The sequence below is a fragment of the Lagenorhynchus albirostris genome, chromosome 3 (assembly GCF_949774975.1).
Source record: "Lagenorhynchus albirostris chromosome 3, mLagAlb1.1, whole genome shotgun sequence".
NCBI classification, from domain to species: Eukaryota; Metazoa; Chordata; class Mammalia; order Artiodactyla; family Delphinidae; genus Lagenorhynchus; species Lagenorhynchus albirostris.
In genome coordinates this window covers 167,023,504-167,038,579 of record NC_083097.1, presented here as the reverse complement: position 1 = coordinate 167,038,579, position 15,076 = coordinate 167,023,504, and the positions used below count along the sequence as shown (strand labels likewise).

General features: G+C 52.3%; 1 protein-coding gene across 4 annotated transcripts in view; it reads right to left on the bottom strand.

The window, feature by feature from the left end:
- The window catches only part of TINCR (TINCR ubiquitin domain containing), a 52,586-nt gene extending 44,718 nt beyond the window's left edge, over positions 1–7,868 (bottom strand). For 3 of the 4 annotated variants that reach the window (XM_060145504.1, XM_060145506.1, XM_060145505.1), the window contains exons 1-2: positions 7,530–7,868; positions 4,921–5,033 (exon numbers count right to left, since the gene is read on the bottom strand). In XM_060145504.1, coding sequence (XP_060001487.1) covers positions 5,030–5,033; positions 7,530–7,789 — 264 coding nt within the window. In that variant the 5' untranslated portion in view covers positions 7,790–7,868 and the 3' untranslated portion in view covers positions 4,921–5,029. Of the gene's footprint in view, positions 1–1,397; positions 4,350–4,920; positions 5,034–7,529 lie in introns of those variants that run through there. The other variant, XM_060145503.1, reaches the window with a different exon arrangement.
- Between the last annotated feature and the right edge of the window lie 7,208 nt (positions 7,869–15,076).

Genomic DNA, 15,076 nt, shown 5'->3' with positions numbered 1-15,076 from the left:
CAACAGCTGGGTGTCCTAGTCACCACGCTGTCCTCAGTGCCCTGAAAATTGGAGGTGCTTCATCAGTGATTACAGAATGCATGGACCCAGCAACTTTTTTTTTTTTTTTTTTTTTTTTTTTTGCGGTACACGGGCCTCTCACTCTTGTGGCCTCTCCCGTTGCAAAGCACAGGCTCCGGACGCGCAGGCTCAGCGGCCATGGCTCACGGGCCCAGCCGCTCTGCGGCATGTGGGATCTTCCCGGACCGGGGCACAAACCCGCGTCCCCTGCATCGGCAGGCGGACTCTCAACCACTGCGCCACCAGGGAAGCCCTCCCAGCAACTTTTGAAAACACCCAGAGGTCATGCTCAGAGCATCAGGGGGAAAGGATGTCCCTTTTGAGAGGGGATATGAGAGACAGATACAGGGGTATGGAGAGAGAGAGACAGAAATAAACGGCCAGAGACATGGAAGGAGACAGAGACAGAGATGGAGACAGAGAGGCTCAGATAGAGAGAGTGGAGAGCAAAGATCAAGAGACACAGAGAAAGAGTGACAAATGGGGGCAGATACATAGAGAAGAGATTGAATGAGACACAGAGACAGATGGAGACACGGCGGGTGGGGGAGGCATCAGGGTCAGGTCAGGACAACCACTAACCTGTATAGGAGACTCTGTGTGAATTATGCAAAGATTTCCCTTCCTGAGGCCCAGCTGGATGTTTTTGTGCAGTGAACAACCTGCCCCACTGTCTACAGCAGCCGAAGCAAAGACTGTCTTGGTATCTCCAGCAGCCAGCCCAGGGCCGGGCACACAGAGCTCACTCGATAAACGCCCGTTGAACGAATGGGCAGAGTTAGAGAATGCCAGAATCTGGCCTGGAGTCACACAGAGAGAGAAAGAGAAAGAGAGAGAGAGGGGGGCACAACTGAACTAAAGCAGAAAGTCCAGGTGCCGGCAGTTTCTGGCTGAGCCACAGATGCCTCCTCTGGGAACCACCTGGATTTACTTACCACCCAGGAAAATTCCCCTCGAACTTCTGGGAGCACAAAGTGAGTGGGCAGCCAAGGCAGGAGGTGGCCCCTCCCTGGGACGCCACGGGCCCCAGGGAGAGATGGTGGCTGCCAGGTCTCACCCGAAACTCCTTGCAGCCCGGACTTGCTCCTGGGGTGGAGCCAGGAGCCTGAGAGGCCCTGGGGGGACCGGACTTCCCCCATTTTCACAGCGCAGAGATGGGAGGGGCCTGGCTTGGGGTCACCCAGAATAGGAGTCAAGGGAAAAGCATTCCTGGCAGAGGGAATGGCTTGTGCAGAGTTCTGGAGGTGAACGAGAGGGAAGGGCGAAGGATGTGCTTAGGACTGAACTGTCAATGGAGAGTGAAGCCCAAGGCTAAGTGAGAGAGTTTGAACTTGGCGTTGTTTCCAAACACTTAGTCTTTTATTCCGTACCTACTCAAATTCAGTCCCTCTGTACTGAATTTGTACTGTACTACAGGATCACCCTGCAATCCCAGCCTAGGTGATCCTGGAGCCCCAGAGGCAACTCCTAAGACTGGGAGGACACACAGACCTCCCCATTCTGTGGGTCAGGGATGAAGGGATGGAGGCTGCAGGACCCAGAGGCCGACTGGGAGAGAGCTGTCGAGCCCACATGGAGGTGGGGTATTAGTGCCAGGACCTTGAAAATGTAGGACTATTCCAGGTGAAAAAGACCCAAAAGGACATTCTGCGCAGAGAATACAAAAGTCTGGAGGTGTGTGATAACCAGACAAGTGCTGGAAACAAGCCAGATTGGCCAGTAATGCTGCTGTCTCCAAAAGGGTCAGGGTTGGACCAGAGAGAGAGAGAGAGAGATCTGGGGTAACAGAAGCCCAGAGGGAAGTGGAAGCTCTTCTGGAGGATCAGAAATGTCTGCATTGAAGAAGGGGCACTGGAGCTGGGGCTTGGAAGGATGAATAGGAGTTTGCAAACAGAAAAGGTAGGGCATGCAAACTGAGCAGAGGCTGTGGCCCAAATTCAAAGAACATGATGATGGAGTAGCAAGACAAAGAAGGACTTGAGGAGTAAGATCACTCAGTGTCAGATTTCTCCAGATCCAAGCATGGCAGCCTGCCATTCTAGGCCAAGGACTCTTCCCCTTGGCTCCTCCAAGCCCTGTTAGGCCTGGTCCAGCCACTGTCATCTCTCCTCCTTGGGTCACAGGTACTGTCCACTTTGGTCCATGATGACACTTGGTGGCGGATGCCTTCCACAATGTGTCTCTGGTATCTCAGTCCAGGCTTGTGCCTCTCAGTGCCTCAGTTTCCCCATGTGGAAAATGGGAATGCTGGAAGCCACTTTTGCTGTTTGTATTCATCTTAGAACTGGGAAGCCTCCAAAAAACAATGTGAAGGGAGCAAAGAGATAACAGGAAGAAAGGAAGGGAGGAGGGAAGAAAGGGAGGGAGGAAGGAAAGAAAACAGAAGGGAAGGGGAAGGAAGGGAGGAAGGGAAAAACTTTGCACCCCTCCTCCAAGCCAATACCAAGGGACAAGTCCAACATTATTATTTCAGAACACACCGAAGCTGTTGAGGCTTAAGAAATGGGTGATGATTTGCATGCGATTTGCATGTGATTTGCAAACTGTTTGTTAAATGTCAAAAAGGCCTGAAAATGCTTTCTCCCACCCTCACCTCAGCCAAGATGTGGGAAACCTTCCCCCTTCCTCTATCAGGGACCTGCTCATGGGCTGGGGACCCCTCAGTTCAAGGGTTGCCAGGGCAGCAGACTAGAGGGGGCAGGGTGACCTTGGATGCCCCATCTGTAAAATGGGCCATAATCATCACCACCACCACCGAGCCTCACACTTCACAGACTAGAGTAAGTGGAGGCCAGACAAGGATGTGGCACAAACCCTGGCATGTAGTTGGAGCCGAGGAATGGAGCTGGGGTGGCTATTAAAAGCCCCACTTTCCTGCTGGGCCCTGGGGGGCAGGTCCCCCAGTGTGTGCGTGACCCACCGAGACCAAAACCAGGCAGGAGCAGGGGCGTGGGCTGCCTGGCCCCAGGAGGAGTGATGCCAGCCCCGGAGGGGGACGTGAGAAAAGCCCCGTAGGCCTGGGGCCGTCCCCATCCCCTGATGGACAAACGCACATCTGAGCACTACTCTCCCCACGGCCACGATTTATTATCCACCTGTCCCTGCTCTGGGCCCTGCGGCCAACACGACTCTTAACTAAAACATTATGTCTTCCCAGGCTCCCGAGCCTCTGCCCTGTGATGCCAGCACCCAGAGCGTGAACGCGGCCCTCGAGGGCCCGCATGCCAGCATCCCCCCAACCCGAGGGGGTCTGCACGGTGGACCCGACGCCTCGTGGCCACAGATCAGAGATCCAACTGAGTCCCAACATTCTACTTTTTTTTTTTTTGGCTGCGCCACGCGGAATCTTAGTTCCCCGACCAGGGATCGAACCCCAGCAGTGGAAGTGCAGGGTCCTAACCTCTGGACCGCCATGGAATTCCCTACTCAGAGGGTCTTACACCCAGAATCCCTACAACACACTGCCTGGAATAGCCCGGAGTACCCCCATGATTACCGTCAATGTCTCAGTGCTCTGCCAGGCACAGCCACCGCCCCCCACCAAATCCCTGCCCACTTAACCAGAGCCCTTCAGACACAACCAGGAGACCCCGTGCAGGGGGCAAAGCAGTGGGATTGAACAGGAAGGACACCGCCACGGGGGTGGACACGGGTGCAACGTGGGGAGGGGTTTGGGTTTGGGGGAGGGGTGCAGTGTGACACTGGAGCGTTGGGAGAGGGCTGGGGCCCCCCAGTCTCCACCTTTAGTCATTTGAGATGTCATGAGTGTCTGGCCACACACCCCCTGCCCCCAGCCAAAGCTGTTCACAGTAGAGGAGGCTTGAGGGGGCCCAAAAGAGGACAAGGTGCTCACTGGCTGGGGAGGAGGGAATCTGAGAAGACTTCCTAGAGGAGGCTGGAATGCTGGGTGGACTGGAGCTGCAGAGAGGGGTGTGAAAGGTGCTTCAGGCTGGGGGCACAGCTTGGGTAGAGGCGTGGCAGAGAGAATGTACCAGGCAGGTGGGGGTGATGCCCCCCCAAGCTCCTCTCCCCTCTGTGCTTTTCTTCATGTGACCTCCTCCAGCTGCCTCCCAAGATGGCACGTGGCTCCTACTGCAGACTGGGCACTTGAAGCCCCAAGGTGGGAGCCACCTCCTCAGGATCACACAGCACAGCTGGAAGGCTGGCTGGCCCGGAGTAGCAACATCCTAGGTCAGTGTCAGGGACTGGGGCTCCATCAGGAATGTCCCAGGCAGTGGGCAGCAGCTGGGCAGGCCAGTGTTTCACCATCTATGCTGGAAGCCCAGAACCTTAGAACAGCAGGAGGGAGGGGATAAGACAACTTCAATCCAGGCCCCCTCGCAGGGTGAAACACCAGCTCTCTGGCCACTTTTCCTTCTTCCCTTTTCCCTAACAGCCCCATGGACAGAAACACCTGCAGCCAGCTCCTCCTTTGAGATGGCCCTGGTGCCCTCCAGGAGGGGCAGGGATAGCCCTTAGCCTGTGGGGAGCTTGGCACTTGAAGCCACCTGGTGGCAGTCGCAGAAATTGCAGGCAAAGAGTGCAATTAAACCAAACCTGCCAACCAAAGCCCACTCTTTGATTGTTAAGGAAAAGGGGTAACAGAGCCCAGAGAGGAGAAGCAATTTGCCCAAGGGCACACAGCAATTCAGGGCAGCATTACTCAGGCCCATGTGTTAGTTCAAAGGTGAGAAGGTAAGGCCAGTGACCCTGCCCCAGGGGCCAGAAGCATATGGGTGTGGAGAAGGGTGATGGTCATCAGAGATGATTCTCTTCTCCTCTCTGAGCCTCAGTTTACCCATCTGTGGTCTCCACAATCTCTAAGGTCCCTTCTGTGTCCCAAATACTGGAGTGACTTACCCAGAGTGAGGTCAAGGCTCCCGGGAGATGTCCCCCACCACCCCCAGCTTGCTTCTTCAGCCAGCACCTCTGGTCCCCTCGGTCATGGCTCCGCATCCTCCAACACAGATTACCTGCAGGAGGGGGACAGAAAGATACAGGTTGCAGGCCTGTGCAGCCCTCACCTTGGCACTTAAAGCCTCCTGGTCTGCTCGGTGTCCAGCCAATGCATATTGCTGCATCTGCCCAGACTCGCCTCCACCCACGAGACCCTCTCTCTTGCTTCCAGGAAACACTAGAGCTCCAGGAAAATGTTCTGAGCATCCCCTTCTTCACCTCCAGAGGTCATACATTCAACGAACATTTATTGAGCACCTACTATGTGCCAGGCACTGAACTGGGGAAACAGCAGTGAATAGGATGGACAACAACGCCCTCACAGAGCTTACAGTCTAGTGGGGGAGATGGGGCAAAAAAAAATTAGTAAAATATTAGTAAAAATAATCAAGGAAGTATAGAGAAAAGTAAAGCAGAGTTAGGGTATGGTGTTGGTGGGATGCCATTTTAAACAGGTGGTCAGGGAAGATTACACTGAGGAGGTAGGATCTGAACAAAAGCCTGAAGGAGCTGAGGAAGGGAAGTGGAAAGCATTGCAGGAGGAAGGAACAGCAGTGCAAAGGCCCTGAGGTAGGACCATGCCTAGAGAGTAGGAGGAACAGTGAGCTGACTCTATCCTAGTTCAGCCTCCACCATCACTCACCATCACTAGACCTCCACCCTGGTCCCCCGATCCCCACCCCTAGCCGCCCTCCCCACCCCCTCCACAGTCTGTCTTCCCTGTATCAGCCAGAGGGCACCTGTGAGCACCTGAGGCAGGTCCTGCCCCTCCTCTGCCCACAGCCCTCCAGAGCTCTCACCTCCCTGAGGGTAAAAGCCCAAGTCTTCCCCACGGCCCACAAGGCCCTGCACGACCTGCCCCGTCCCCTCCCTGTCCTCCCCTCCTCCCTCTCTCCCCCTCACTCACTCTGCTCCAGACACACAGGCCTCCTCACTGTTCCTCCAACACACCAGGCATGGTGCTGCCTCAGGGCCTTTGCACAGGCTGTTTCCTCTTCCTGGAATACCCTCCTGCCCACTCTTGTTCTCTTTGTTTAATCAGCTCCTTCACATTGTACTGTGAAATGTCACCTTCTCCGACAGACCTCCCCTGGCCACTGTTGATAGGGTAGCAACACCTCCATCACGCTCAACCTCCCTGCATCTTTCCATAGCACTTATTACAACCTGACATTCAAACATATGTTTATTTGGTTCCTTGTCTGTCTCTTCCACTGGACTGACTGTGGGCTCCGTGAGGGCAGGCCTGGTCTGTCTGGGTCCCTGCTGGGTTCCAGTGCCGCCCAGCACATGACCCGGCACACAGTAGGCACCCAATAAATGCGTACTGTATATTGAATATTGACTGTGTAGACGTCTGTGGATCGTCCAGCTGCTAGACTTTGTTTGGCCACTGCCAGGAACACCCTCTCCCACCCCCAAGTGAGACCCTCCCTCGAGAGGGCCTGGAGAGGCAGGCCCTCCCACCACATCTTGAGCCTCCAGGACTGGCATCTAAGGCTCCTACTCTCAAAATGTCACCCAGACTTGGTGGACCAAGCCTCTAGGGGCCCAGCGAGCATGACCCCCATAAACTCCAGTGTTACACAGACAGCTCCAGTCCCTCCCCGGCCCAGCGCCTCCATCCACTGCCAATCTCGCCGAGCACCAGCCTCCACCATTTCCCAAAGCTGCCCCAGGGCTCTACATGTGCTGTTCCCTCAGCCCAGCTGCCCTTCTCTGCAGACCCCTTCTTGGGTTGGGAGACCCACTCCTCTCGGGTCATCTGGGCCAGGGGGCCTCTTTGGAAACCCCAGACGGCCAGGTCAGAGTGTGGACAGCAAGGGTCAGGATGGGATTGTGGGGAAGGCAGAGGTAGTGGGGGAGATGGATGGACAGAAAAGGAAGAGAGACACAGAGAGAAAAACAGCAGAGACAGAAATGGGCAGAGACGCAGAGAGACAGAGAGAGACAGAAAGAAGGAAAGGAAATAAACAGGGACAGTGTCACAGAGAGAGGGAGAGACAGGAGACAAAGAGAGATCGTGAGAAAGACCGGCGAGGCTGGAGAGAGGCAGACAGAGCGAGAAAAGAGAAGAAAGCCTGCAGGGGGAATCGAGCCAGGCTCCTGGCCTTTCTCAGTGCCGGGCGCTCTCCAAGGAGTCCACAAGGACGAGAAGGATCCCCAGTCCACCCTTCCACAACCATCCCACGCACTCCACCCTGACCCCAGCTAGGCCCTCCTGGCCTCCCCCACCCCTGTCCCTGACCCACTTCCCAATCCACCGGGGACGCCAGCCAGGCACTCCTGTGCCCTGCCGTCTCCCCCCACGCATTCCCCATCCAGGACCCCAGCCAGGCCCTCCTGTGCCCCCCAGGTCCCGCCCATCCTGACCCACCTCCCACCCCACCGGGGACGCCAGCCAGGCCCTCCTGTGCCCCGCCGTCTCCCCCCAGCCCTGACTCACCCCTCACCGGGGACCCCAGCCAGGGCCCCCGATCCCAGGTCGCCCCCCAGTCCCCTCCCCCGGCCACCTGGGGTCGCTGACGAGCAGCAGCACCGAGCCGTCCCGCAGGCGCACGTCGCGCACTGTCTGGTGGTCGTCCAGCCGCCGCGCGTTGTAGTAGAAGGTGCGCTTCCAGGAGCTCACGCCCTGGCCCACGAGCTGGGCGCGCAGGTCGCTGAGCGTGTCCCGCGGCCGCACCGTGAGCGGCAGCAGCAGCGCCTCGTCCGCTAGGTGCACCTGGATGTGGTAGCGCTTCCAGCGCGACAGGCCCCGCCGCAGCCCCTCCATGGTCCCCGCCGGACACTCGGACCCGGCCCGGGCCCGCGGACCCGGCCCGGGCCCCGCGCGCCCTCTGCACCCGCCCAACCGGCCCGGCCGCCCGCTCCCGCCGCGCCCGCGCCCGCGCCCAGCCTGCCCGGGCACGCCCAGCTCGCAGACTGGAGGCCCCACGAGGGCGGGGCGCGGCGGGTGGATCTGCGGGCCCCTAGCCCCCACCCGCAGACGCCCCTTAGTTTACGTCGACCTGTATTAAGTGCCTACTGCGAGCCAGGCGGATGGAGGCGCACCGGGTGACCCGGGACAAAACGCACGAAAAGGAGCCGCATCATAAAGATAAATATGCAAATGCACAGTGCATCCGATCGTGGGAAGTGCCAGGGAGGGACCAGAAGAGGAAGAGAGCTCGAGACTGGCCGGCTATTTTAGGGATCAAGGTCAAGGGAGGCCTCTCTGTGGAGGTGGCATTTGTATGGAGATCTGAAGGAGGAATGAGCCAACCACGCAAAAAGTCATGATCAAGAGTACTTACGGCAGGCTGAGATGGGAACAGCCTGTGCAAAGGTCCTGGGGCAGGACAGAGCCTGCCTGTTGGAGGAACAGCGAGGAGGCCTGTGTGGCTGGAGCAGAGTGAGCGAGGGGGAGACAGGGAGGAGGGGGGGCGTCAGGGAGGGGATGGGGCAGGTCATGTAGGACCTTGTGGGCCACAGGGAGGACCTGGGCTTTTATCCCAAGGGAGGTGGGAGCCCTGGAAGGAAGTGTCTGTGGTTTGTATTTGTCACTCACATATTTGACTCTCATTTACTCCCTTATTTCCTTCAAGACTTATTCAACCAGTACTTATTCTGTGTCCGGGCTGGGCTGGGCGATGCTGGGCACCAGAGAAATCCCAACCTAGGGCCCTGCCCTCAACGGTCACCCAGTTGAGGGTGAAGGACACAGAGCTGGACACAGACACTCCCAGTCCTATGTGGTCAGGGTTTGAGTAGTAGGAGAGACCCCAGGCTGGGAAAGGCCAGTAGTGGGGAGATGGCTTTCCAGATGAGTAGGCATTGGAGCCCTGGGGCTTTGACAGTTGAGTAGAAGTTCAACACTCCCACCAACTGCCCATGATCACCAACTATGTAGTTCACTGTGTGCCTAGTGGGGAGAAGCAAGAGTCAAGCCTTGTGGTCAGTGACAGTCAGGGGAGGCTTCCATGCTGTCCTCCCCTCCCCCTTGCAACCCCTTTCTCAGGCCCCGCCAGCCTCTCCAGTCTTACTTATCTAAGGACCCTCTTCCTGAAAGCCTTCCTTGACTGCTGCCTGCCCCTCTCCACAGCCATACCTACCAGGACAGGACTGACCAGTTCTGGGTATCCAGAATGTTGACTTGACCTCAGAGATTTAGTCTGTACTTAGAAGCTAGTTACGATGGAGCCCAGTGGGAACTCCTCCTCCAGGAGTGGCCAAGAGTGGGGGAGGGAGGCTGAGGCCAGAACAGGGCAGTGGGCAAATCAAGGGCTCTAATGCCAACCCTGACCCTTGGAAGTTCCTCAGGAAGGAACTTAACCTCCCTGGGCCTCGATATTACCATCTGTCCAATGGGGTTGTTATGAGAGTAAATTACTGCACATAAGCACTTAGAAATGTTCCTGAAGCATAGTCGCTGGCTAATTGGCTACGCTGAGAGTCAAGTGCAATTGAAAAGCAAATAAAAACAAAAATAGCAAGCAGAAAAAAAAACATGGGCTAAGTGCCAGATGGCCTTCTAGGTACATGATTTAAAAAAAAAATAATAAAAGCTTCCTTTAATTCTCACATGACACTATTATCTCCCATTTTACAGATGAGTAACGTGAGGCTCAGAGAGAGTGACTTCCCTGAGGATACACAGTGAAAAATGGCAGAGCCAGGATTTGAAGCCTAGCCACCTGGTTTCAGTCATCATGCTCTTGTCCACTTACTACACAGCTTTTTAGACAACCATCAGATTTCAGATGGAGATTTTAAAGGTAGCTAAGAGCAAAATTAATTTCAGATGGATCACCCACCAACCAAGCAAAAAAAAAAAAAGAGAGAGAGAGAGAAACTATTAAACTACTAGAAGAAAATGTGCAAGTTAAAAATAATAATAATCCCAGTGTGTTGAAGCATGACATGTCACCTTTAATGATTTAAAAGATTAATAACTGACTACAGGACTTCCCTGGTGGCGCAGTAGTTAAGAATCCGCCTGCCAATGCAGAGGACACGGGTTCGAGCCCTGGTCCGGGAAGATCCCACATGCCGTGGAGCAACTAAGCCCATGCGCCACAACTACTAAGCCTGAGCTCTAGAGCTTGCGAGCCACAACTACTGAAGCCCGTGCGCCTAGAGCCCGTGCTCTGCAACAAGAGAAGCCATGGCAATGAGAAGCCCGCGCACCACAACAAAGAGTAGTCCCCGCTCACCACAACTACAGAAAGCCCACGCGCAGCAACAAAGACCCAACACAGCCAAAAATAAATAAATAAAATAAATAAAAATTTTTAAAAAGATTAATAACTGACCACAGGACATCCCTGGTGGCGCAGTGGTTAAGAATCTGCGTGCCAATGCAGGGGACACGGGTTTGAGCCCTGGTCCAGGAAGATCCCACATGCCATGGAGCAACAAAGCCCATGCACCACAACTACTGAGCCCGTGTGCCACAACTACTGAAGCCCGTGCGCCTAGAGCCCGTGCTCCAGAACAAGAGAAGCCACCACAATGAGAAGCCTGTGCACCGCAATGAAGAGTAGCCCCCACTCGCCGCAACCAGAGAAAGCCCACGCACAGCAACGAAGACCAAACGCAGCCAAAAAAATAAATAAATAAATAAATAAATATTTTAAAAAAGATTAATAACTGACTACATACAAATGTAAAATTCCTATACACACACACACACAAATACTAGAAGGTCAATCAACAAAGGAAAACTTTTCCAAGACATGATAGGCAAAAGACTGATTTCCTTAATATGTAAAAATCTTCCACGTATCAATAAGGGCCAACAATTCAATAGAAAAAGAGGCAAAGGACATGAACAGTTTCTGAAAAGGAAATACAAATGTCTTCCAAGCATATGAAAGGGAGTTCATTCTCACGCATGGTAAGGTCAATATAAAATAAAACTACCATGAAATACTTTAAAAAAATCTACCAGGTTGCTAAGGATGAAAAAGTTTGATAATTCACCATGTTGCTGGGGTTTGGGGAAAAGAGCAATATTATGCATTGGGGTTTGGAGTGTGAAATGGCATAATCTCTCTGATAATAGCTATTGAAATGAGAAGTCGCTATATCCCTTCTGGGACTCTACCCAGGTGCCCAAGGATGGATTACAGTACAGCACACACGCTGAGCAATTTACATGTAATCCACAAGGAAACCTGAGGTTGATCTCACTGAACAGAGGAGGGAAACTGAGGCCCAGACGAGGGACAGAATGAGGGCCCAGGCTGGTGTACACTGTATCAGGGAGAGTGGGCCGGCTGGCTCTACCTGTGGCACTGGGTCACCACGGTCCCAGCCACCTCCCTTGTCAGGCTAAGCTCCAGGTTTCAGGTAACACACCTGCTGGTGTTTAGAACAGGTCAGAGCAAGACCCAGAGATGCTCGGCTTTAACATATGGAGGCCAAGCTAGCCGCGCTGAGCTCTGTGAGTGCGGGGTGCCAGTTCCAATTAATTCTGACTTTCTCATGAAGCCGTTAGGAAAAGCCAGGTGGCTCCGGGCAGTAGGCCCTCTGCCTAGGCCGCCGGATTAGAGGGATCCTGGTTTCTGCCTCGAGACACTGTATTATCTGTCACGGGCGATTATGGAGGACCCAAGCGGGCAGTGACAAGCTCGGTGAATCCCTGAGTTCTGGGACCTGGGAGGCTCAGAATCATGGGATCTCCAAAATCATGGACTCCCAGAATCTTGGAGTGCCCGGCATTCTAGATCCTCAAAACAGTCTCCCCTCCTCCCGAACATTTGAGAATCCTAGAGGGAATTCCCTGGTGGTCCAGTGGTTAGGACTCAGCACCTTTACTGTCGGGGCCCAGGTTCGATCCCTGATCAGGGAACTAAGATCCCCCAAGCCATGCAGCATGGCCAAAAAAAAAAAAAAAAGAATCCTAGAGCAGGGGTCCTGAATGGTATTCAACACATCACTTCTGGCTGTCTTGCAGGGAAGAGAATGCATGTGTCGTCAGAGGCAGAAGGCATATGTGTGGATGGGGGCCTGCATCCCACCAATACTGCAGGCAGATAGGAAGGGAGGGTCGGCGCTGTGCTAACTTGCCCCTATCTGTGACATACCCACTGAATTTGGCATTGCCAGATTCTCGAATCCCAAGGAGCCTCTTGTGACACAGGCTTCTTACCTAGACTTGTCCCCTTGGATCAGAGGTCTCTCAAACTGGAAGCCCAGGGGCTGAATGTGTTTTTGGTTTTTGTTTATTTTTTTCTGGGGCTGGAGGCCCACATAATGTTTACAAGAAGAACTTGTGAATGAGTTTTTCCATATAAGGAGCTCCATTGGATACAGTGCAATACTACTCAGCCATTAAAAAAAAAAAAAAGAATGAAATAATGCCATTTGCAGCAACATGGATGCAACTAGAAATGATCCTACTAAGTGAAGTAAGTCAGACAGAGAAAGACAAATACCATATGACATCACTTGTATGTGGAATCTAAAACATGCCACAGATGAACCTGTCTACGAAACAGAAACTGACTCACAGACATAGGGAACAGACTTGTGGTTGGCAAGGGGTGGGGGGATGGGGGAGGGATGGATTAGGAGTTTGGGGTTAGCAGATGCAAACTATTCTATATAGAATGGATAAACAACAAGGTCCTACTGAATAGCACAGGGAATTATGTTCAATATCCTGGGATAAACCATAATGGAAAAGAATATAAAGAAGAATGTATATATGCATATAAGTGAGTCACTTTGCTGTACAGCAGAAATTAACACAACATTGTAAATCAACTATACATCAATAAAAAAATTTTTTTTAAAAGACGTTCCATTGGGCCCCCAATCCAAGTGGCATCTGTGGACCCTCCAGGGATTATAGGGATGTGAATTCCCTATAACCCTAGGTCCAACTCACTCCTTGAGTGAGTTTGCTTTCCCTAGACAGTGATGGTACTAACTTTATATCCTCCTTTTAAGATCAAGAAAGTGAGTTCCAGGAGCATCTGTTTGCCAAGGTCCCCCACCTCCCAGGGAGAAGCTGAAAAGGCTTTGGAAAAAGCGAATGGACATCCCATCAAGCTTTACAAATAGTTATCCCATGGGGTCCCTGCCACCAATCCTATGAGGTCTGTACTTGTTATCCCATTTCTCAGATGACAACACTGAGTCTTGGAGAGGGAAATCACTTTCCCAAAGCCACACCTGAAGGTAGAGCTCCTGGAACATGGCAGGAGTGAGTTAATGGAAAGGCTCAGGGTGCCTCTCTATCTGGAGGTGGTGCAAAAAGGAAAATGTGGTGCTTGGGGGTGGCTTTGGGAAGGGTGTGGAGAGGAGATTGGATTTCCGTCTAAAGGCAATGAGGAGCCATGGGAGTGTTTGAAGCAAGGGAGTGGCATAATCTAATTTATATGTTAGAAATGTCCCTAACAGGACTTCCCTGGTGGTCCAGTGGTTAAGACTCTGTGCTTCCAGTGCAGGGGACATAGGTTCGATCCCTGGTCAGGGAAGTTCCACATGTTGCTCTGTGCAGCCAAAAAAAAAAAAAAACAAAAAGAATTGTCCCTGACAGTGCTGAATCCAGTTCAGAAGATGGATACATTTTCTCAGCTAAGGATCTGAGAAGGGCTTTGTCTCAGGTCAAAATGGTCTCTTCCTAGCTACTATTTCTTGGACCCATCTGTCCCCCTCCACGGGGTTTTCATAAGGAATTCACTGCTAGGATGTCTGACAAATGAGGATTCTTGGTGGTCCCTGTTGATAAATTGTGTTATTCCAGTTTAGCTCTATTAGAAACAAAGGCTATTTGCCACTAACATTTTTAAAGTGGCATCCTTCATATATAAAGAGTTGTGAGAAATAAATAAGAATAGAGACATGCAAAGAACATGGATGCCATTTTGAACACACAAAAGACATAGATGGGACATTGTAAAAAAAAAGTGAAACAAAAAAAAGACGAAGACTTTTACATGAAAATGTGTTTAACCACTCTAGAATTCTCACTATAATAGTCAAAAAAGATATCTGATCATATTAGATTCTGTGAGGCTACAAGGCAATTGACATTCACCTCTGTTACTGTGTAAGTTAGTACTATCTTTCTGGAAGGTAAGATGGCAAAATTATCGAAAGCAAATTGATGGATAGTAACTAATTATCATGACTCACCATTGTTGAGTGACAAATGAACTTCATTTATTATGTTTTTCCCACTAGAACACAAAGTCCGCTAAGGCAGGCATCCTTGTCTGTTTTGTTCACTGCTGAGTCCCTGGTGTATGGGACAGCAACTGGCTTTGATTTATATACCCAGCATGATCTAATCTTCTCATTTTTCTGTACAGTGAAGTTTGAGAACCAGTGGACTAGACCAAAAGGGAAGTTTGTGTGGAGGCAGATAATCTGAGTATCCACTTATTTTGGGTCTTTAAGACAACCCTCAGATCCCTAGTGGTGAGTGGAGAGTTCTCAGGGGCTCCCACTGACCCATGGGTTAATGGATGTGTTTGTAGTTAAAAGGATCAAAAGAGATGATTTCTGATACTTACTAAGTCCGTAGGCTGTGTGCCAGGCAGTGTTTGCATTGGTCGTGTGTGTGTGTGTGTCTTGGGGTGTGTATCTAGCTGGTCTCTGTGTGTGTCTTGTTTTTTCTCAAGGTGTGTGTGGTGTTTGTGTGTGTGTGAGGGGCTGTGGGCGTCTCTGTGTGTCTGGTATCTCCTCAACTCACTTAATCACTTCACAGCAATGCTATGAGGCTGGTATTAATTTCAGGCTCATTTCACAGATGAGGAAACTGAGTCCACAGCATGAAAGTAGCACAAAGTAGGTGCTTGGGTTTAGCAGAAACTAAATTTTGCTCAGTCAGCTCCATGAACACCCATCCTTGTCGCTCCAGGGAGCACTTCCTCTGGCATCCCAGTAGAGACTCTGGACACCAGTAAGTCTCCATAAATGTTTTGGTTCTCAAATTTTTTGTGTGACTCCGTGCAGAGCTGCCAGGGAAGGTGAGAGGAGAAGAGAGCGTCAGGTTTCTGGGGGCATGGAGATACCAGACACACAGAGACGCCCACAGCCCCTCACACACACACACACAAACACCACA